Below are 24960 nucleotides of genomic sequence, written 5' to 3' on the forward strand. Positions count from 1 at the left end.
AATAGAATTTACTGTAAATCCTGTGGCTCCTGTTGAAGAAAATACCAGTTCCAAATCAAACATCCACTCAGTATTTGAGCTTTTCGTTTTTACACTTGCACACGCACCTTACACACATACTACAGTACCACAATGATTGGACCCTTAAGAAAAACTACTGCTTAAATTGTTTACACTAGCCACATTAATTTCTATCACTAGAATTATTGTTTTTATTATCTTTTATTTTTCTTTAGGTAAATACCTTTTATATTATTTACACTACACTGCTTCTTTGTACTTAAGACTTTTATGATTACTGTTTAAATACTGTTTATTTTATTCACTTACTATGCCATTATTTTACCTAATATGTAAAGCTGGGTTGGCTATGAGACCAAGAATTTCATTACTGGTAATGATGTTTGCATTGTTATCAAGAATATGACAATAAACTTGAAACTGAGTCCGGATCCTAACAGTTCCACTGAAAGGTAGTCCATTCAAGTAAACAAGGATTTTGTCAATCTTTGTGCTTCTATCCCCAATCCCTCAGCAGAAACATGTCTGATATGATCTAACAACACTGAACAAACAGAGACTGGGGATTTTATTGGTATGGACTGTAAAAGCTGTGCTTTGCTGTGTATCTCCCATGTGTGTATTTTTTCTTAATGTCTTGTATTTCTTACAGTATGTGATTATGATCAGGTGTTGATGTTGATGTTTAAAGGTCCAGCAATCCTATCTCTAGATGCTCTAGAGGAAGACTTTTGTCTTTTTGAATGCTGTTGTCATGGCATATTCCATATTAATGCCACATAAAGGCGTATATGTCGCTCATCCATAATATTACTGGGTATGGCCACAGTTTATTCATTCTTCTACATGCATCTGTGTTAATGAAAAAAAAAAAAACAATCTAGTGTTAATATTACATGACTTTTATTATTATTTATTCACCACATTGGACATTAGATTAAGTCATATTCCAGCATATGCTTAGGCATCTTTGTAAATCATTTGTTAGAAGGAGCCTTTTTTTTCAGAGAACTGTGAGAATGGAGCTTGAAGATGAGCTTGAATGGAACCATCATAAACTTCCACTGACAACAGACTCCTTCAGCGTCGAAAAGCACTGCCATACTGACTGTACAGTATGTTCTCACGCCAAGCTCCCCAATCGGCGAGAATGCAATTTATGTGCATATTAAATGCAAGATCACTCCTGGTTTTGGGAAAGAAAAGCTGTCATATTCTTAAGAAGATGTGCCAATTGGAAAGGTCACAACTGTCTATAGAGAACAAATGAGGTCGGTAATCGTTTTTCCTGCCAGCCTTCTATGGGCACATAAAAGACCAGGTGCTTGTCTGAATCTTGATGATTCCCTCTAAGTGAAATCATTGACGTGCATCCAGCTCAATTAAGCAGCTACTATGGTGAGCAAGGAATGATCACATTCTGTGGTAGAAAAAAAGTCACACTGTGTGACAGCATCCTGAGGACAAGTTAAATTACTGGTTATGATGGGCTTTAATGAAACTGACGACTCTGCAAGGAATTCTAGAGTCAAGAAAACTCTTTAAATCCTGTTTCAACACAACTTTTCCAACCATGAAAGAGAGCAGCCGAAGTGCCTCTGACATTTACTATATGTCTGTGAGAACTCAGGAGCTGTTAAAACAGTGTGTACTGTTACACCTCAAGGTCGTGTGTGGCACTGGGTGAGGAGTATTACAGGGGCTAATGGACAGTGCTTGACTTTAATGAAGAGCCCTGATGAGGAGGCAGATTGTTCCCCATCGACTGTCATTTCCTTTTTCATGGGTGCCTGGATGCATCATGGGGGGAATTTCATAGCTGATTGCTGATCCCTGTAGTTATAAATCAGCCTTTGTACATACAGTATGTATAAGTGCGCATATGTCCACATGTTTCCACTGAATTGGTGTTTTACAGTATGTCAACTCAGACTGATCCATTTCAGATACAGAGAAGGGTTCAGCCGGACTTCTTCTCATTGAGTTTTTTGATCCTGAGTCAGTATTCACCCTCCTCCGTGTCTGGGATTTCTAACATGTGGCATATTCAGAAACACAATGGTCTGTAAATGGATTTCAGGCTGTAAGTCAGGCAGACTTACACATACAGTATATGGCTTATATGAAGAGTAATCAAAAAGGTCTGGAACTTCCTGATTAGAAAGAAAAGCTTCTGACACAGCTTTTTTGTAGTCTGCAGAGCAACCAGGAATGTGAATTGGTTTGTGGTCGAGTCGATGATACTTAATCATTTTCTTATCAGTGGATGCTGTCAGAGCCCCGCAAGGGAATGACCCCAAAAGAAAGAGGAGAAATGAAGGACGGAGGGTGTACCTCATGCTTGCCCATCGCCTTCTTTGAGCTCACACACCTTGACACACCTGCCTATTGACAGCAGTCTTTATGCCACCTGAAATCCTTTCCTGATACCCACTCTGTGAAGGTTAATGGGGGATAAAGCATTTTGTCATAAAGCTCACAGCAGCGCCTTTCCTCTTGGTATAGCACAAGAGCCAACAGGCAGGACAGAAAGAAAAATTTATATCACTGCCAGCGGTCACTAGTGAACAACTTGTCATCATGGCCTATTTGTGAAAAATATACCCACTAGTGCCAAGCTGTGGATGCTTCGAGTACAAGGGCAAGCTTAAGATGTGTAGTTAGGGTTTGTCATTGGTTGCAGACAGGATATTTCTGCTCTGTGGTAAGCATTAATAAATCATATCAGTGTAGTCAACCAATGTATTGTATTAAATATGAGGGGGGGGGGGGGCACAGAAACTGTTTTATTAAGTGCTAAAACCCACTTGAAGAATTCCCTCTCTCAGATGGGATACAATGAAGTGTTGAAGGTCAGATTGGTACGTTTTTCAGGACAGAAGTCTATTTGACATGCAGGTGGAAAACATTTTTCTCCCTAAAGGTCTCCTGAGCTTTGAGGAAGTGAATGTACCTACAATATAGTGCCTTAATGTCCATCCAAGTGATGCCCTTCGCTAAAAGCATCAGTGCTTTTTCATTGTGAAGCCAGCAAGTTTTAATATTATCTGGGTTTTAAAAAAAATTTATTTAGTGGCTAAGGATCAGGTCCAATATTAATAAACCAAGGCCTTATGTCAATTTGTAATCTTTGTATGTCGCACAAAGCACTGATTAAGATTAAAACCTCAAACAAGGACAATACAATGGATGTTGCAATACTGAAAAGGACAAAGATGCTCTGTGCAGACGCTGTATTTAAGAGATCATTTCTTTTCTTTTTTTAGCAGGCTTAAGTGTTTCTTCCATGGCAATTAACTTCAGCTGGGCGAGCAATGCACATGATTCACTCACAATGCAGTTTGGTTAATTAGAGCAGAGCATTATGGTTGGATCTCTTTTGAGTTCAATATAGAGTGAGGCTAAAATAATTCAATTTTAAGATGAAGTAAATTAGGTAAGCGATTGGGTCATTGTTGCACATGCACATAAGAAACTTTATGAATCACTTAGCAGTGTTCAGCATTAGAAGAGGTTTAAGAACTACTTATAGAGCAACACTGCCCCCACCTGAAATGTGGTGTGTGCTGCCGGTGCTACAAGTTCAATGGAAAACACGCTGCAAAGAAAAGTGAACACAAAAGCAAACTGTGGATATGTCGCACACCCAAACACGCTACTTTAAAATGAATATTCATGCAGAAAAGTGATCCTAGAAATGCTCACTTTAAATGATTTCAAAGGTACAATACATATGACTGGAGTCTATGTTCAAACTGAAAACATGCCAGTACATGTGGCCGGGTGTTAGCGGGTAGCTCGCAGCCACTGATGAAGTGAAGCAATAAATGCACTAGAAACTCTGCTATAATCATCGCAGGCTGTTAAACAGAGGTCATGTTCCATGATTGCAATTTTTTAGAGAGGCATTCTTTTTCTGTTCACCTGACACACCGCATGTTATGGAGTCACAAAACAGGGCTACAATGTACTTTCATTTCTAACGCAAATATTTGACCATCTCTGACTGTACAAGCGCGAGACTGCTTCAGTGCATGGGAAAATTCCGTCGACCGTGACAAAGTGATGGTGAGGTTACGTCTTGTAGAATCGTACGGTATGTTCAGTAACCACATATTGGCTGACCCGTACAGAGTCATCTGAGTCAAATGCCAGATTCTCATATTCATACACTCAATGACAGTGATTTCAGTGATAACTCTCTAGAACAGACACATATAAAGTCTATTTTTTCCTCTTGCTCTGCGCATTCTGTGCTCTCGGTTCCCAAAGAATCTCAGAGATGTTGTTATGATTACCCATTTCATTTGAAAGGCTCTGCTGTGCTTTCAGTTTTATACAGGGCTTTTTTGTCTGTGCCAGTTGTCCTACGCAAAATACCTCTGTTCACTTGGCCCAAGCTCTGGGCCACCTTAAAAGAAAATTCAAACTCCTTTACTGTTAATAGTCTCAATCCAAGTAAATGTGCCTGGGATTTTGCCACTTGGGAGAGTTGTTGTAATATGAGCACAATAAATCATTCAGTGATCATTGATGTGTTATTGATTTATCACTTATAATTATATAATCCCCCACATTTAAAAAAAAAAAATGTATTAACACAATTTTAATACGCCATTTAAATGAATGAATCTCTCAACTCAGACCTTACAGAGACATTACATAATCATTTGTAAATTATGCGTCTCACCTCTTGAATTTATTTATTTGGCAGTATTTATTTTGCCTCAAGATTGAATTGGCCCATTAACTCAGTGTAGCTTCCACAAGAGGTCAGCAAAAATATCCCAGTTATACTGAATGATTTGTTTTCATGCCTTTGAAAAGTCAATAAAAGCCACGGAGGATTACCCCACGTACTGTATACGCAGCACATTTATCACATTTTCTAACTGTGATAAATGATGCCAAAAAATGTATTCCTTGTGATATTCAACAGCCAGTGCAGAGTTGAGATCTGCCTGTATGGGCGCACCTCCTGGGAACAGAGAAGCTTTCACATAGCTGCCCTTTAACAAAACTGCCCTCATTCCTTTCTTGAAAACTCATATTTCTGACTCGTGAGTCAGACGTGCAAATGCCACTTGCTGTACACAAGTATTAGATGGCAACAGAATGTGATTGTACACGTTGTCTGAGCAGCAGCAGCGGCCGCAGCAGCATCAGAGTGAAGACATGTACTGTATGCACACTGGGGATGATTCATATAATATTCATTTCATATGATTAAAAAACTAAAAACAAAATTCAAAACTGAACAGAGCAAATATGTTAACATACCCTGCCAAACTTACACTTAGGCCTTATAATACATTGTACAATTTTCTTTGAACTATCAATATTATATTCCCTTTGTACTAATATATAAAATCAAAACATTATTTCACTGTTTGCCCATATTTACAATTTTTTTTGTGAGCACATGAAGGCAGCATGACAGGTTCATTCAGGTTCATTGCCAGCAGATGGCTCCACTCAGCTGTATGGTCTAAACGTGTTCAAACATTTGGCCACTTCTTATTTGTCTGTAAATGTTGTCCGGATTTTTTTTTTTTTGGATGTACCGATCCAAAGCACTCTGAACTGCACCGTTTACCCTTTTTTTTTTTAATGAATTGAACTGAAATGTTTTGCCTACCTATGGAGCTCTTGGCCGACTATGGCTAATAGAAAAAAAAAAAAAAAATACTATAATACAGAAACAAGTCTGTTCGTCAAAAACGAACATGCAAGTTTGTACTGTGACACCATGTGCGATGAAAAAAACAAAACAAAAACAAAGGTTGATAAGGTCGATGTGAATTCGTCATGTTAAACCCCAGAGGAACAGTAAAGGAATGTTACCGCCTCAAGCCTTTTCTTAATGTATTGAACAAACGTCACCGTGCTAAAATGTCAACCGTAAAAAAAACACCACAGGGAAGAGAAATCAAGAACCCACTGAGCCTTCCGTGTTACGCACGGGCCTGCCCTTTATCATCCAGTGATGCGGGAATGTGAAGGATGCTGAGCGTCCACCTGACACGCCGCTCTGCGCCCCGGGGGGAGGGTCTCCAGTCTCCACTCCGGCTGCCATAACACGGCTCAGCGCAGGCAGTCAGGGGAAGCGCATCCTCGGAGAGACCTGCCGGAGACGCGAGCATCGGGGGAGCCTAAGCGCGTTCTTCGGCTCCGGCCAGACGAGTCGACAACTTCGCGTGTTTCGTCCTATTCTCCGAAGGACTTACGAGAGGACGCCGGCGTCGGACCGTGCAGGAAAAAAAAAGAAAAAAGACACGAGCCGACATCACCGGCCGCTGCGCCGCGCGAGGCGAGGTCATCGCCGCGTACCACGGTAGGATGCGTGAATGACGGCGCTGCAAGCCGGCCGGGCCGCTCCTCAGTCCGCGCATTTCAGCGTAAACACCGACAGCCCGATGTCGGTTATTTACCCGGCCCCGCTTTTTGAAACCAGTCTAGCTTTTGACGTATTAGGCTCCAGGCGTCGCTCTTCTAATCAGACCTCACTGCCTTTCCGCTAGAAGCAGAAAATGCCTTCGCCACAACAAAATTTCCACCGTGGGAATGCAGGCCCACGGGGATCTGGACCCGATATCTCTATTCCGTCCACGCTGCCCACTCCTGAACATAGGCAACGTGGACTACAGTAAATATGGGTTAGTGGAGCAAATCCGCACGCCCGGCGACCACCAGGATGCCCCACTTGATTACCCCCCCCCACTATCATCGATCATTACTTTAACATTGACCGTCGAGTCATCTGAGAAATCAATGACATGACATTCCGGCCGGATTTTAATGGTTGGCCTAATGCAGCATCCTCACTGGTCTAGACGGAAGACGCAAAGGGGGGCGAGCACACGTAGTATACGTGTAGTAGACCGGCCTGTGGGCTGCACACTCAACAATCCGGCTGGACGCTCTGCTGAAGCTTTACGCACCATCCGGGCTCGGACGCGCTTGCATGTGCCACTTCGGTTGATTTCAACCTCACTTTATTTCAGTGTTTGGTTTTTTGGGGGGGGGGTTCAAAATTAACGCAACGCTCTCGAATCACACTTCCTTTCCACGCATTTTCTTTCTCAGTTTGCACCATTTTCACGGCGGCACCGGTGGCGAATACTGACCGTCTGGGGCCAAGTGAGCGAACGAGACACAGTCAGGAGGATGTAAGGCAAATTCATTTTCACAGCTGTAATTGGTTAGCGAAGACTCTGATCTTAGGACGATAATAACGTGACGACGAGATGATACTCTGTCATAACCATTGCAATGTGGGAAAGCTGATGGATATGTCAAGTGTTCGTACATGAATTATAAATGTCCCTCATTCAACATAGCCTCATTCACAGCAACGTAACCTTCGGCTCCCTGTCTGATTAAATGGCCCTAATAGGAGCTGGTGTTAATTTTAGAATTACCTCAGATTCCTCATCTGGGGTCTGAACATTGGGCTACATAGCCCACATCTTTCTCACCTTGGGAATATATGAGCTATTGTTAGACACAAGCTAATACCAAGATTAATTTCCCAATGATGACTTTTCAATATCCTAAGGTGAGAATGCTGCTGATTATAGTAAATGCGTGCACACTGGCCTTGTTTAACCGCTTTTGCAGCGCTGTGAGTACTGGCCACTGTATAAGTGTAAAACAGGAAGGGCAGTTTATTTAAACTTTGACATATGAATGCAGGGTGCTGATATGACAACAGTCCTTGTAGAAAGTCATCGTTGGGTCACCATGACTTCTCTGATTATTAATATATATATATACACTCGTACTGTTTGCTTAAAATTATACCCATCTACCTGAGGGATAATTCAGAGGTTGCCACAGATGCTCTATCAGATGACGACCATGAAACCTAATGCATTACTTCAGGTATGAAATTGGTGTTGAACATCTGGGTTGAAAGATGAATGGAGAAAGAGCAAAGGGGGGAGATGAGGGTGTGGAAGGTAACCAACAACTAAGACCCTGCTCTGTGGGACATTTTATGTATAGATCAGTGTGAGTCTGATAATGTCTTCTCAACTGCAGCATCTTAATTTCCAAGTTGTCAGGGGCACTGGAATCCATTTTTTCCATCCCGGAGTTTTGTATTAAAAAAAGTTTTGTGACACCTCTCCCTATTTTTATTGGAGCTATATAGATTTGTTTTATAGATTTTTGCAAAGATTAGGTTTGTGTTTATGCTTCATGCAGAGATATTTAAGCCTGAGAAGATTTGTGCATTGTGGGAAAAGCAAGTCTTTTATCCAATCTGATTTATATTTGAACATTTTATTATCTTGATTACACTTTTTAATCATGGCTGGTACATTTAGTCATGCAGGATAATCAGAGGTTAATTTAGCCATACACTTGTTTCATTAGGTGCCTGGGTAATTACCTTTCAAAATTCGCTGATCTGAATTGTCTGACTTTTGTTACTGTTGCCTTCCATGTCTGTCGCCATTTCTACTGATTCTCATTGAAATAAGAGGTATGACCTGGCAGACAGGGATTATATTCGAGTCTATGGATTGTCTGCATGCATGAAAGAAATAGATGAGAAAGATCTCTTAACATCATGAAACACTACAGTTTTTTTTTTATTGTTTGGAATTTTGTTGTTGTTGTTTTTGCAGTCTTGATTATGATAAATTGTTTTGGATGTGTTCCATTTATTTGCAGCTGGATGTAGGCCAGGGATGCTCTGCTCTGTTATAATCTTTACGCACTACATCTGATATTTTAATAAAGAACCGTCCACTGCACCATCACGACCCAATTTTGAAAAGTTTATTGCTCGCATCAACCTCTGACTTTATTGTTCATTTCAATGAGAGCTACTGCTTTTAAACACCAAGGGCTGTTTCAAGAGACACTCAGGGCGAAGCAGTCACAGAAAGCAGCTGCAGAAAGCAAAACTGAGCAGGACTATATATTAATTAGAACGGACAGTTTGTCGGGTCACGCTGAAGCCATACGGTTGTTTAAGATATTGCACCTAGCTGTGTCTTTATATCATATACTGTATTCAAGTATGTAGTGGTTATGACTGAGCTGCATCGGCTGTGTTTGTGCGTTTCACTGTTCTCACGGATTATGCCACTTATGCTGGACTCTAATGAGAGGAGAAAACTTGTCACCCTTGGTTGAGCTCCAGTCGAATGAGTGGTGAAGCTGTAATGCTAATTATCTCTTGCCCCCGGTTTCACCTATACTGTGCCCTCAGAAGTGTCATTTTGAGAGTCCTTAAACTTGAGGCTGGACACTACTCTGCTCATCTTCTGATATGAAAGCATAACAATAATATTACTCAGCTATTTCCCTCAGCAGTAGCAACGCATTTCAATGCACCGGTGTTTGAGGCTCAGGCCCTGACATGCTCAGTAGACAAGTCAGTTAGTTTCAGGATCCATGTGGGGAGGAAGTCATATGAGGTCAAACCCCAACTGGCTGAGCTTAACATGAGCACTAAGTTAGAAATGTCTGGTGTTATCTTTTGTAAAAGACAGACCTGATTTCCCCTTTTCGGCACGGTATGTCTTTATCTCATGCTGTAGAAAGCGGCTTTTTGTCTTGTGTGAAATTTAATTTTCACACCTGACCGACTTGCTCAGCTTGCTCTCTACACCGAGCTTCGTGAACGGTTACTGCATGCATCTCTGCTCTCTGAGGATCTACTTTGCCCCATTATATATGAAACCGTGGATTCATCATCTCAGGGAACCACGTGAGCCTCTGGGGAGGAAATCATCAAAACTGGATTTAAGTGTCGAGGAAAGCATCGTGTGAATAGCATGAATAGCTAACGTTAGATTCATTGAGCTCACTGAACATGTGGGGTTTGTGAAAAGCACCCATCGGATTTTTGCATAGATTTTCATAGATTTTTTTAACAATGCAAATCCCAATTAAAATAATAATTATAATAGTTTTAGTGTATTTAAGTGACATTTAATTCCTTACTACGCAATCAAGAGAAATAGCCATGCTTAGCTACAGTGTAGCTAAGTGTTGCCTGTATTGGTATGAATTAATGATTGAACCAAAGAGTGCTGGGTGATGACTGCACTCCCATAAAACTTTAATGATCTGCATGTTTCCCCTCTTAGTCAATGGGCAGAGTGGCACAAAAAGGAAGTTCTTGTGCCTGCAGTAATCGTATGCCGTGAGCGTGTCTCCTTCTTCTTTGGACTGAATGTGCAGGGCTGAAAGGGGAACAATACTCTGTGTGAAAAGATGAAGATGGTTTCATAAAAGTCTCCCACAGGACTTTTAGGGAAGTGAAAAACCGTATGAATAACTTATACATAACTTATACATATTTAATCATTTTTTTATACCCATTATCATTTAGCGCAAGCTTTTTAACATTAATAATAATATATTATCACTGCACAAAGCCTAGCCTAGTTCTTCAAAGCGTATTATTAGCTCAGTAAAGCACATTACCGGTTTTATTTATTATTAACATCTTTGTACCACTGCTTCGTAACTAAACTTTTCTTAAACCCACTGTATAACAACTTGCTCTTTTAAATAAGAGCCACAGTGCGTAAAATAGCAGAGAGTTCCCCTCTGGGAGCTAAAACACGCTCAGATCCAGAGAACACCGCTAGTATTTCCATCTCTGCCCAGTTCCACTGTGATTAATCTTAGATTGACAGATTCAGTAACAAGATTTATGTGTGTGGGCCAGGTCAAAGGTCACATGAGCTGTGTAGTGACAGTTTTTTCTCAGTGTATATTTTTAGCTTGACCTTCTCGTACCACATATACCACAGCCACGTATAGAATAAATGCACTGGAGAGTAACTTAAATATTCTGCTGCTTGAATCTGAGAAAATGGAGCCACGGGTACCATGTTAGAGACAAATTACCTTGAAGGTGCACTTCACTTAATTTTGTTTTTAATTTTGCTTATCACCACAGAATGACTGCTGGCTTGAACTGGCCATTAGAAGGCTAACCCTGTATAATAGAGATTGAATGTTCTTCACATTGGAGGACCAAAATCACCCCACACAATTGGATAGTGTGGGTAAATCATACATTTCCTGAATCCTTGCAGTTTAGTGATTATTGACAGACTCACAACTGGACTTAAAAAAAATAAAATAAAATGATGCTAAACACAGTATATTAAAACATTAATAAAGGTCCTCAAATCAAGCTTAAAGGAGGAAATGCAACAGGTTTAAAAGCCCTATGACTTCATGAGCTGATTACCGTAACATAGCAGGCAATCAGCAATGGCTATCACATCAAAATGTGAACCATAGATGTGTGCTGTTTCAAAAATATTAACTAAGGTTTGCTACCTTTAGTGATAACAAAATCTTGTCTGGCTCAAAGCCTGGCTTTTGTTTCTAGCAATGGAAAAAATAACTGCAGCTTGTCTCTCAAAAGTCACCCAACTTCAAGGAAGTGCAATACTAAACCACCGGAGCACATTTTAAAGCCTCATTTATGAAGGATCTTTTGACCAGGCTTACAGTTCTCAGGTTAAAGGGGCTGCTTTTTACGGCAAACATGTTTATGTTCAAATGCCAAAGACTTTGCAATATTTGGAAAAGTTGAGCTCTGCTCCTACAGGACGGGGTGTGCTTGGTGGGGGCGGGGGGTGGTGGGGGTCCATACCTTGTTCATTCATTTTCCTCACCACAGCTCAGACTGAGTGGGCTCATCCAGCTGGGTCTACTGACTAATTCCCCTCCTCTCCTCTGCTTTCTGCTCAGCTGCATCACAGCAGCCAAGTGTTAACAATATGGCTTTGTGTCCCACACCTGTGGGCAGTGGGGCTCTGGGAGAGCGGGAGTGAGTGGGCAAAAGGGGCATGCTTTCGTTCTCAGACTCAAGCCAGGCGATAGAATAGCATCACAGTCATGTCTTTATGTAAATAGTGCGGAATTAATTCTAACATAGTTTATATGATGTTTTTTGTTTTAGAGTCACATTCATGGACAGATTTAGGGCCGTGTGTGTTGGTAACGTTAATGGGGAAACACTGTTTGTGAAAAAAAACTTTCATGTTTGCTGTTTTTAGAAGGAGGATTGTTACCTATAATTATTTTTGTTGGAAGTAATGTATGCATGGTGTGCAAACACACCTAATGTATACTACAAACACTGTTCGGGAAGACTAATTGGGGGCAAATTAGATTTTCATGGTTGGAGATAAAGAGCTTGTTAATGTTTCTGCTTCGCAACAGTGGCTTTCGATAAGCTGGAGCAGAGGTTCTCGCAGAGGAGAGAACCAAGCAGTAAACAAACATCGGGCATGTACAGTAGAAATGGCTGCACATCAACACACAAACCTAGTTGATTAAATGCATTGCACAGTCATTCTCTCAGACATACTGTGCAGAAATGCAAACTCCCACTCATTTCACTTATCTTTTGTTGTGTATTCGTGCGTTTCAAGGTTGTTGTTTTTTGGCGTCAGCCTCAAACAGTGAGTCATGGAAGATCTGCCTCTGTTAGTGCTTATCAATATAATATGTAGAAGAGCTTTTGGGTTTGTTTGAACTAATGTCTTTTGCTTTATTTTTGCAGGTTCTTATGATCCTCTGTGCCTTGATCCCAATCTGAAGCTCTGACACACCTCAAAACGACCTTAGTCACCGCTACCAACCTCAGTCATCTCTTCGTCCAGTACTATTATCGATACCTCAGAGAGGATGTGAATAGGAGAAGGGCTGAGGGTAGAAAAGCCCTATAAATCCAATCAAGAAAGGAATTGGGATCGCATGGATGCTGTGGACTGACAGGTCAACTGATACTAGGTCACACTGGCTTTGCTTGAAAGTGTAAGTATTTTATCAATCCATCTGACCACAGACCAGGTCAATTCTGTTTCAGGGAATCAATGGAAATTCAATCCATTACTTGGAGTAATCCCATAATTACAGTGTCTCCTTTCTAGATGAGACTAATTGGATTTCAAATAAATTATTCAGATTGATTCTTTTGACCTTAACTATGCAGCAGACAGTGATCAGAGACACATAAAAATGGTTGAAAAGCTGATATACAGATACGGTAGCATTCCCAGTGTTGGGTATAATGTTTGTAAATTCTCTAAAAGGTGTATTTATGAAAGACAGAAAATCCTCTCTCATATGTGAAATACAGCACACTGCATTTGTAGATATAGAATTGACTTACCAGACAGTATAGCTTCATCCTTTTTACAGCCTCTGTGTACTAAGGATGTCGTCCATTATGGCTCTTATCTCTGAACCCAGAATCTTTACATCCTTTTCCTTGGCATTTGACAATGGAAGCGGTGACTTTCCGGTATTCTTTTTTTCGCTGTGTCTCTGTTCCTCCTCTCCTTGGAAACAAGAAAAAGATATCTTTCTGTGTACAAGACACGCCATCTATTCTGTGCCAAGCACAAAATTTGAATTTGTCTTTGAGGCTATATCAATCTATGAAGAAGCTGAGGCATGATTGGATACCACTATTATTGTGGTATATTTATATTTGATATCTATTTATATTGTTTGAGATAACCCTATAAACAGAGCATTCTTCATCCCTATTATAAAGCAAAATGCTATCCTGCAGTATAAATGCTATCCATATTTTTAACAGTATTCTTTGTGTCTCACTGATGTTTATAAATTTGTAGTCAAACATACCTAGCATCATACCTCCTATTGTTCCAGATCAGAAATCATATTTCAATTAGCATTATATCTGGCAAATATCCATGAATGCTTGAGTACACAGTGAGGAAACATGATGGAACATGCTGAATAATTTATAAATCATGCATTTTTCAATTCGGCGGTCATTTCCACTGAAGTAAGCTTTCAGCAGGGTCAGGTCAGTGAAGCTCCTATTTGATTACATGCCATATGTCATATCCCCGTAGCTATGTAATGGAAGAATTGTGGCATGTTCATGGGATAGGTCCACCACTTTGGTCCAGACTGAAATATCTCAATAGCCATTCGACTGATTGCAGACACGCTAAAAGGAAATTGTGAACATGGTAAACATTATATCTGCTAACACGTTGTCCTCAGGCCAGTGCATGCTGGGATATGCTACATGCACCATACCCCTAATATGGATCAGCAATTTAAGAGCACATTTGAAATGGTGGTTATTTAGGGCTGAGCTTGATTTTTTCCTTTTTTTTTTATTTTTATGAAATGACGCATCAACAGAGCACATATACATATACCATGAAAGCAACAGACTGGGTTAGTCCTGGTGCCATTTAAATAGTAACAACGTAAATCATACATATGGCTGTGTTTTGACTTTTTTGAGAAATTTTTTTGTCTCTAATTTATAGATTTTAAGACTACCTATAAAAACCATAATGGTTGCCAGCTGGTTCCGATTGGCACCTCATTGCAGTGCCTTTATAAAGGTGTAAACATAGTGTCATTGGTTTTTCCATGCTTTTTCCTGGATTGCTGAGCAAGCTACTCGCTGAGGTTCCTGGTTATGAAATATATTGCCCGCTAATATAAGCCTGAAATTAATAGTGTTGTATTAAACCAGTGCCCTATGGCAGTACATACTGTATACTAAAAGTACATGAAGTGGAAACAGGTTTGCAGATTAGACACCACAGAATGAGGAAGAAAAAAACATGTATGAGTTGTACAGTTTTAATGTACACTGTGTTGACCCTGGCCTAACATGATTAGCTTTAGCAGTCAAATACGACAGTATCTCCTCGAATCTTTTGAGTCCATCAGTGTCTGTGCTCTACAATGAAGTACTCAGGTTTTTTTTTTTTGTTCCAAATCAAGTGCTTAATCTGTTAGGAAGAGGATCCATAGCACCAAATTAAGGATGAATATGTTTATCATAGAATACAGTCGATTATCTCCATGATTTCCCAACAGGATACACACAGCAAACCTCATAAATGTCATCCAGTACAGTAGATCTAATGCCCCGTAGCCTGTTAGCTTGTGACAAATTCAGCTACATACTAGCATTTGTAGTGGATGCGTCTTCATTGCTGTATTTAAGAGGTAAATGTAGATAGGTAGTTTTTAAGGTTAAAAATGAAAATGCCATCTTAATAATTCTGAGCAGCAACTACCAGTCAATCTATTAACATCTAATAAGACATTTAAGAGGTCTGAAATTGCTTTAAAGCTGTACTTATTGCTTATTTTGTACTCAGTGAAGTGCATGTAATTTAGTATTTACATGAGGTTTTTAACTTAGGTAAGGATGTAAGCAGGGAGTCAAAACTTTGCACCAATGTTTGCAGAGGAACATGTTTGTGCTGTTTAATACAACTGATGTTTAGGTTCTTGCGGAGGAAAATCTGCTTTCTGGTCACATCTGGGCACGTTTTTATGTTTCTGGTTGGAAATCACCTTCCCCTACACAGTTTGGTTTGAATTAATGGTAAAGGTGAATGGACATGGTGCGGATTTTCCACAACTAAAAGACACATATCTGAAGTTGGTATTTGTTTTCTGATGTCAGTTTTCTTTGAGGCTCGTTTTCAGGTTTTCGTGTGAGAGCCAAGGTGAGGGAGAGGTTAAAGTGAAGCAGAACAGATTCATTTTAGGGTGCTATGAGTCTTGGGATTTGAGAGATGTACAGTATATCTCACTGAGTTTCTTCTATTTTCACTGAGAGTTTTATGTTTCTATAGCTGTCTAACATTAAATACACAGTCATGTGCTGAACTTGATCATCTCTGCTTTTGTGCTTGTGAACAAAGCAGATCGATGTCGAATAATGGATATTAGTGCCAAAAACATTACCCTCAAGGTTCAACCAGCGTGTTATGCGTTCTGAATGTCAGCATGGCGTCGTGCATGGATGAGGGTGACTTGCTTCTTCACTCCTAAATCAAGTGATGCGGTATAAAATCATTCACTGGGAACATTTATGTCAAGAAGGTGCTCGAGGTTGAAGTAAGCACACAGTTGTTAGTGTTTCATCAAACAGGATGAAAAGCAGGGATCTGGAATGAATGATGCAATAGCTGGTGGGGATGGCAAGATCAATTATACCAAAACATCTTTTCCTTGTTTAAAAGAGGTTTCTCCAGCAAATCCTATTTCATATGAGGGTCAGATTCTCTCGTATGATAATTAAGATGTATAAATAGTGTATAATAAGTGGAATGAATAATGTGTCATAATGAGTCATGACAACTTTCATGAACATAAATTTATACTTTTCAAAAAATAAATATGACAAACAACTGCCATGAATTTGTTACCAAATGCTTTTGTCAGCAACACAGACACTCTTGTTTCTCTGTGGTCTCATTTTTGAAAAAATGTATAACATGCGACCTCTATAAATAGATAAATTAATAAGGGACCACACTGGTAATGATTACAGTGTAGTGTCTTGCCTTCCAATGCAATAAGATGTCTGCTATTTCTCGCTCTTCTTAGCAGACACTTGAGTTGTGTTACCAATTCCCTCTGTTGGCCAGAGGGCCACACTGCAATACGTTATCAACAGATCGGACTCAATACTATTATATTTTTCTTTTTACCAGTTCCTCTTTTCTCTTCAGTGTGGCACAGGGAAACATTTAATATAGTTCTGTGATATCTTTTTTTCTTAATTTATTAGAGCACATTTGACATGTTTTTACATTACAATTCTATTTTTTTCATTTCCTAGACATATTGTGTACTGTATATACTGTAGTTGCCAGGAGATGACAGATAGGCAGTGGCCTGCGCAGTGACCCACGCGCACAGCATGCCTTGTGGCATAGAGCTGTAGGATGGGTCTGTGTGAGTGAATACGACTTGCCCAGTGGGTTAGAGTGGGGAACAGGTGCCGATGCTGTCATCTTGTTAACATTCGGGAGAGAATTGGCTCCTCCACCAGAGTGTGGCACATATGCAACACATAGCCCTTGGCTGTGGGGTGTATGTGCAGGCATGCATACATGTAAATCAAGAAAAGGCTGTGTGTGTGTGTGTGTGTGTGTGTGTGTGTGTGTGTGTGTGTGTGTGTGTGTGTGTGTGTGTGTGTGTGTGTGTGTGTGTGTGTGTGTGTGTGTGCTGTATTTTACACACAGCTATGATTCTGGGACATCCAATGGGTGTAAGCAGTATTTGATTTGTATGTATAACGATTATTTGGTTGAAAAATAGACATCAGATTGGACTTTGAATATGAAATAAATGAAATAAAAGGAGCTTTTTTCAGCCAGTGCCACCCTGATAATACCCTTTTACAGCGAGAGGCTGTAAATGGACTGCTCTTATATACCCCTTTTCTAGTCTTTTCAACCACTCAAAGTGCTTAACACTACATTCACACACACATTCATACAGTGCTCTTTTCTATACATACTGCGCTTTCTACGCACACACGCACGCACACACACACACACTCCGATGATACATTGGGGGCAATTTGGGGTTCAGTATCTTGCCCAAGGACACTTCAACATGCGGACTAGAGGAGCCGGGGATCGAATCACGGACCTTCTGGTTAGTGGACGACCCGCTCTACCTCTACCACAGCCGCCCCGACTCTACAATGTGCAAAACACAGAGCCCCTAATTTGTTGTCTTTATAATACATTATAAGTTTCAACATAAATTTTGTTTTGAGCACATTGTTAGAGCATTATTATATAGCTCCGTTTTCCACAAAAGCTTTGGGAGATAGAGTTATGTGAAACCCTCGAGGGTTATGTGCAAGAAATTCTCTCAAACATCACAAATTAGGCCCCTAGATGACCCAATTCTAGAAGTACTAAATTGACACAATGAATTATTCCATCCAGTCTTGTGGCCTCTATAACGAGGAGAGGACTTAGAACAGAGGATAAATTAGGACACTCGATTCTTGCTTCTCTCATTTATTACATCAAAGCCATTTAGGCAGATCTGCCCTGTTTGCCCAATTTATTCTGTGATTTCCTACCCTCCCATTTGGAGGACGGGGGAGAAAAGAGGAAATATGTGATAATAATGTGAGTGTGGAGAAACTGGCTGCTACTTTTTTGAAATAATAAGACACAAGGATAATGTGTCAGAATTTATTTAATTCTGGTGAAGTTGAGAGGAAGTTGACATAATTTTCCTTTTGGAAAGACGCTCTCAGATCTGTACCCCAAATAAATCACTGATAGCTCCCTCAAATGAAGTAAAAGGGAAGAGTCAGAATGGGGTTTAGAATAAAATGGTGGTTCACTGCAGAGGGAGAGAAAGAGGGAGAGGCGGGAGAAAAGGGAAGAAGCTGCAGTAAAAGGAAAACACCATCTGGTCTTCTTCATTAAGCCACAGTATAACCTATATACATGTTAATATTTACACAACACTCTGTTTAAGCCTGTTTATCAATATCAATATTCCGCTGAAAAAACAATCACAGTCATATTGTCCACTGTATTTAAAAACAGGTGAGCATCAGTGTGCACGTCTTAGTGTCACTGAGCGGGATGCGTTGTCAGGGTGCGCGGTCCTGTACATCAGAGACTCCACAGCAAAATGAGATGGCTTTTCACAAATACTTCTTGGGCTCCACTCCACTGTTAAATCAACGAGGGTCCACAGGGGATATGCCGAGTGTCACCCGTGGGTCGAAGCCTCCTCTTGGGTTCGATGCCTGAATATTAGGTTATTTGATAGGCTGCTACTCTTTCAAGTCAGCCAGACAGGACAAGGCTGGCAAGGATTTCCCACACGGACTTCAACTGCTCAGCAGAGAGACATACAGACATCACTCTCAGGCCTCATCAAAGCTGGGCTCCCAACTCTGCCCTCTGTGCGCCTCACTGGGCTACAGATGCATTTCATAGTGCTTTGGCGCCTTCTAGTGGAATTTGTGAAGAATTACAGGGTTTCATCCTCCTTTCGGTTGAAGTGAAGTGACAGTGCTTTGTTTTTTGTTTTGTTTTTTATCCACAGTGACAATGGTGTTGTTCCTGGTTGGGATCTCTATTGCCGTGAATAATTCATCCCATGAGAACCAAACCGCAGGTAATTGGTGCAATGACTGAAGAGCAGTCGCACTCTCTATGGCCAAGATCAGATGTTAAAGCGAGAATATGTAACTTTTGAAAGACGAAATAACAAATTTTTCTGCATACAAATGAAAAGTCGAATTTGTTGGCACACTCTTAAACACCTTAATACACTCAGGGTTTTGCTGCTACAGCCTCGCTTGGTCTGATATGACCAGCACCTTATGGTACAGTATCTCATGATAGCTCATGTAAGCAAACTTTAGGTAACTCTTCTCTACTTGTGCTACTGCACCCAACATTTTACCATTAACATTATCCTGTAACTTCAGTGTGTGGCTACAGTGGCCATCATTCAGCAAAATTTCCAGTTTTACTTGCTTTAAAGGAATAGTCAGACATTTTGGGAAACACATTGAATACGCATTTGGTTTCTTGCCGAGAGGTAATGAACAGAATGTAACCACTGTCAAATCTGTCCATTAAATATGAAGCTAGCATCAGAATGTTAGCTTAGCTTGAGCAAAGAGTGGGGAAACACAGAAACTGCTAACCTGGCTCTATCCAAAGGTAAAAAAAAATCTGCCTGCCGGGTAAAGGGTAAATATATCTAAAGCTCACTTATCTTGGACTATTTCTTGGCTGGGGCTGGTGACTTCCAGGAAGTCAAAGTCCAACACATAACCCCCCCCTTAAACCACAACTTATCATTTTTATACTTCGATTTTTGGATGGTTTAAACAAATGAGAAATAACTTGTCAATTAGTTATCTTTAAAGGTTCAAAATAGATTTTTAACCTTTGAACAGAGCCAACCTAGCTGTTTCCACCAGGTTCAAGTCTTATGCTAAGCTGAGCTAAATGTCTCCTGGCTGTCACTTTGTCTTCAATAGACAGATATGAGGCTGGTATCAATCTTCTCAACTAACTCTCGCCAAGAAAGCAAATAAGCCTTTTTCCCAACTATTCCTAAAATATCATATATCAAGGGTTTGTTTGAATGAATTCTTGGATAAAACTAATATGATCCACTGTGTCTTTCATCCAGAAAACCCCACCCATCAGGGTGCTCATGTGCTACCCTCAACACTGGTCATATCCCTGCTTCTTGTCATCGTTGTCCTGCTGACAATCTACTGTCTGAGGTGAATAAACCTGCACATATGCATCCACGTACTCACTTTCCTGTCTTTGAGTGAATCTCTGCTTTCTCTTTTCTCTCTCTCTCTCTCTCTCTCTCTCTCTCTCTCTCCCTTTTAGTGTGTGCGTGAGCATGTTTGTGTGTCGGGACAGGGCATCGGGGTGGGGGTGGTTTGGAAACAGGCGGAGAGCGGTGGCTTATGGGTAAACAGCTGCACCTCAAGTAAGACAGCAAACAGAAACAGCTAGGTCGGGTCAGGCAACAAACACTCATTCACTGGCCCACCAGCTCAGACCTCTCTCTGACGACGACATGAGGAGGAACAGCTTTGCATCTCTCAGATGGTTGATATTGGTTTTGGTATTTCTTCTTTGCCTACCTTATGTGCATAACAGCTCTGTTATAGGGATCGGGGTCAGCTCATTTTTACTTTTCCAATAGCGATATCTGCCCTTTATACTCTCTGATGGTTTTGCTCTCTTTACTTCTCTCTCTGTCATTACTGTAGGTTCAAAAACCACAGGAAAGCTCTAGTTACTTCAGTGGATAAAAAGATTCCAAATGGCTTCTTGGAGGAACAAGGTACTGTTGTGCTGTACTCAATATAGCCACCAGTGCATGAAAATGTAAGGCAGTCTTTTACTTCTTATTTCTTTTTTATTTGATTTGCAGATTTACACTCTTTATGGGCTAAAAACATTTCATGATCTGGAGTCCAAGGTAGCTAGAAAGGTTTTGGACGGCTCTTAGCTTTCCCAGTACGTAGGGAGCCATATAAACACTCACTTCACGTAAAAAAATAAATAAATAAATGGAAAGGCCGAATTCTGAGTTAAGACAGTTTCTTGCTGCAACCGCAGCGCCATGTTTATGACTCAAGAAATCATTTCTGTCATGTACCCTCAGAAGTAGGAAATCTTAATGGCCATCAGGCTTGTTTTTGCAGGTGATATGAGAGCTTGTAATGTTCTCTATAGGGCAACATTAGCAGTCTGACTGCCATATATTCCTTTAAACACAGGAGAGCAGACAGTGGTCCTTCTCCCCAGATCTCCTTCACCATCCAAGAGGTACTTTCCCATCCCTCTGGACTCACTGGAGGAAGAGTACCGGATACGATCTGCAGACGACGGCAAGCTCTTCAGAGAAGAGTTCAATGTAAGCCTGAGTTTATTTGGTAGACTCTGCAGTACAGTCTCTGACTAAGATTTTTGTCCCACAAGCATAGAACAAGAAAATAGTAATAAAATATTATGTTACTAGGCTGTGTACCTGTGGTTTTATTTTTATCTCATGAGAACTGGCTTCTCTCTTTATAGTCGCTGCCGTGTTACTACCACCACGGGTCCTTTGAGGAGGCGAGCAGAGAGCACAACAGAGAAAAAAACAGATACCCAAACATTTTACCATGTGAGTTAGGATCTATATTCTGCAGCAGACAATATTAATGTAACCTTTAGACTTTGCAGTTTTATTGATCACTAAATCTAGAGGAAAGGTGATGTTGGCTGAAATGACAAATACGAATCAACTTTTTATTTACAAGGTGTTGATCTTTTTTTTTTCTCTTCTGTCTTCCACAGATGATCATTCAAGAGTGGTGTTGAGTCATCTCGACGGACATCTGTGTTCCGACTACATAAATGCATCTTACATAGACGTGAGTGTAAATTAGAATTAATCTCTCAATGCATATGATTAGGTTCTTGACAGATTATCATTAATACTGTGTTTTGTCACATAGGGTTATAAAGAGAAGAACAAATTCATTGCAGCTCAAGGTAAATGTACATTTGAGCTTGGTTTAGTATTTTAAGTAATTTTGCTCCTTAAAATAGTCGAGTTTATGACCTTTTGAGCCATATTTTTAATACTTTTCTTGATTCTGTTTCAGGCCCGAAGCTTGAGACAGTGGCTGACTTCTGGCGGATGATTTGGGAGCAGAAAACAGCAACTATAGTAATGCTGACAAATCTTAAAGAGAGGAAGGAGGTTTGTTTTAAGAGTATTCTCCCTCTGCACTGCATACTTCTAATGCTACCAAATAGGGTGCGTTATAGAATAAACCTATACAATCTATATGGCTCCAATGCATCATTGGTGAAACTTTTTTGTATTCTCATGACCCAAAGTCATGGGCATAATTTATTTGACCCCTTTCTCAACTGATAATTTATACAAAGTGTCACCCAGCAGATTACGTAGCATCGCATTAAATTAAGCCTCAAAGGGATGATCAATTGAGAGCTCAAAAGCAGGTTTGATAGGGCAGAATGAAGGCATTGGGGATCAATGACAGAATAATTGTTGATAAGATCCTAAGAGGCTTCATGATAATTAGTCTGAGAATCTAGTTAATGAGTTGAAACGTCACTGTGAAGATCTTATTGACTGACAGAGTCGCACAAAGTCCCTGTGATTGCCTTTGAATTGCACTTTGAAATACACACGTTAAACACACGTTTCTATACGTACATATACAACATACACAATACATGCAGCTATGAAGCAATTTAATATGTAAGTTACAATGATAAGAAACTGTTGCACGTTCTTAAGAGGACTAGATAGGCTACCCTCTTCATTGTTGTGATTCTCTCACCAGGAAAAATGCTATCAGTATTGGCCAGAAAAAGGCTGCTGGATGTATGGGAATGTCAGGGTGGCAATGGAGGATTTCACTGTGCTGGTGGACTACACCATCAGAAAATTCTGTGTTCAGTATGTAAGTAAAATATGCAAATCTACATACCAGAGCATTAATGATATTAATGGGGGAGGCGTTGAATCACTTCTATAAAGCTCGTACTATTTTTAAACACATTACTGTGTCTTATTTGGCACAGCATAGAGCTTGACTTACCTCACAGCACATCAGTGAAAATGTAATTATACTGTAGAGTAGGAACAGTTATCCAAAAAAAATTACCTAAAATTAAGATGAATGTTGCTTTTATTTAGACGTAGACATATTCTGAAAATAATAGTGTACTTTTTCAGTTTAGTTCTTAACATAGTTCTCAATTGCTATAAACATCTATAAAGATAATAGCTAGATTGTTATTAAAAATTAAACATGAAACAAAGCTGCTTCGAGATTGTGTAAAAAGTAATGTTCCCCATGGGGACATTTTAGTAAACTGTAATGGGATATAAAATATAATAAATAAATGAAAAGCAGAATATTAAAGGATATATGTAATAAACACAGCATAAAACTAGAATTGCACTCAGTAGAGCGCATACATCTGCCAAGGCCAGGAAAAAATTCAAAGTCATAGTAAAAGATCCGGATCTGCCCCAAATTGAATGGGTTCCTCCATGGTCCATGCGTCATGCCTCGTAATCCCGCCGACAAAAAAAAACAACCAACAAACCAACAAACATAACCTCCTTGGCAGGGGTAATTATCAATATATCGGTATATTTAATGCACAGTAAATAGCGTAAAGATCTGCAGTCTTTCACATTACTTCATCTTTAGTTTATACACATGCAGCATCTGTATTTCTTTTCTTGTGTCTTTCATTGCCAAGACGGGTGCCATCTCAGTGTACTGCAAAGCCTTCAGATTGCAAAATTCACTTTGTTCCTTCTGCATTTGAAGCCAGAGAAGTGCAGATATCCTCTCTGACTGAACACTGTGTCTGTGCTGTAGCACTGCAGTACACACTGACAGAGTGGATGCTTTTACACTGAGCTCTCTGAACACAGAGCAAACAATTGCTCAAGAAAATGAAATTACGTTCTCCTGAGAGAGCATTTATGAGATATGAGAGTGAGGCAGACGCAAACCAGTACACATGCTTAATAATGAGATTCTGTCATAAAAAGCAAGATGACAATTTTCAGATAATTTGAAGTTACTTCTCCAGTAGGTAACAGTTTTTAGTTAACAGGCTTCATAAAAACGATCAGTCAGTTGAGTGATTTGTGTCTGCACAGTGAGCATTATTCACGCACAGGTATTAAACTTTGTGTGTCTCTGCCGCACAGCAGGGCAGCGATGGTCCCCGAGCTCCCCGGCTGGTCACCCAGCTCCACTTCACCGGCTGGCCGGACTTCGGGGTGCCATTCTCACCCATAGGCATGCTGAAATTCCTTAAGAAGGTCAAGGCTGTCAATCCATCCTATGCCGGACCCATTGTTGTGCACTGCAGGTAAAATCTGTAATATAAAATATAAATGAGAAGAAGAAGCCATGTATATTGAGTCTGAGTTCATGTCACAATTGTTACACATGCTGCAGAGGAGCCGGATTGCTAAACCTTTTCCTTGTGATACTCTTTTCCATTCATTATTTAGGAGGAGAAAACACTTTTCAGATTATAGAAATCCTGTTAAGCAGTGAATCTGTGAGCAAAACTAAAATATGATATTTAAATAATCAACAGTGGTTGAAACGTTTAACCTTGCTTATGTCAGAGGCACCAGGTTTTCATAGAATAACAGTTTAAAGGTGAATTTCTTTATAATTTGATAATGTCATGTTAAATAAGGTTAGCTTTTTCCTTATTTTACTAAGTTTAATTGGAGGTGAACTTTATTGTAGGTACAATAATAGGTAGGTATAAAAACCTATGTGAAGCTCATAGATGAATAAAAGCACCAACAAATATTTGTACATTCTGTAGTGGCTTGCCATGCATGTGCAAATGTTTGTCTGGCCAATCAGTGTGAACCCTCACCAAAGAAATCTGCAGCTGATTGTAGCAACTGCTGCAACAGGTGCTCAGGGAAAGGGACTGTTGTTCTTGAATGGGGCCCTTTGAAGAGGCCTCAACACTCCGCTAAGGAATCCCAGCTCTGTGCTCCCAGAGGTGCCATCTGCTCAAATGACTCTTGTAAATCTATTAGGGGTTT

The 24960-nt window shown here is 40.2% G+C and overlaps 1 protein-coding gene across 3 annotated transcripts in view; it reads left to right on the forward strand.

Moving 5' to 3' along the window:
* LOC120796424 (receptor-type tyrosine-protein phosphatase epsilon-like) overlaps positions 1-24960 on the forward strand; it is a 44983-nt gene that overhangs the window by 15677 nt on the left and 4346 nt on the right. Inside the window, exons 2-12 of one of the 3 annotated variants that reach the window (XM_040139254.1) lie at positions 12572-12825; positions 18901-18972; positions 20005-20101; positions 20606-20679; positions 21119-21255; positions 21417-21507; positions 21681-21757; positions 21842-21878; positions 21992-22089; positions 22703-22822; positions 24094-24257. In XM_040139254.1, the coding sequence (XP_039995188.1) occupies positions 18906-18972; positions 20005-20101; positions 20606-20679; positions 21119-21255; positions 21417-21507; positions 21681-21757; positions 21842-21878; positions 21992-22089; positions 22703-22822; positions 24094-24257 (962 nt within the window). In that variant the 5' untranslated portion in view covers positions 12572-12825; positions 18901-18905. The remainder of the gene's footprint in view (positions 1-12571; positions 12826-18900; positions 18973-20004; positions 20102-20605; positions 20680-21118; positions 21256-21416; positions 21508-21680; positions 21758-21841; positions 21879-21991; positions 22090-22702; positions 22823-24093; positions 24258-24960) is intronic. The other 2 variants (XM_040139255.1, XM_040139256.1) reach the window with 2 other exon arrangements.

Source organism: Xiphias gladius, chromosome 11 (genome assembly GCF_016859285.1).
Source record: "Xiphias gladius isolate SHS-SW01 ecotype Sanya breed wild chromosome 11, ASM1685928v1, whole genome shotgun sequence".
In the NCBI taxonomy this organism is placed as follows: domain Eukaryota; kingdom Metazoa; phylum Chordata; class Actinopteri; order Istiophoriformes; family Xiphiidae; genus Xiphias; species Xiphias gladius.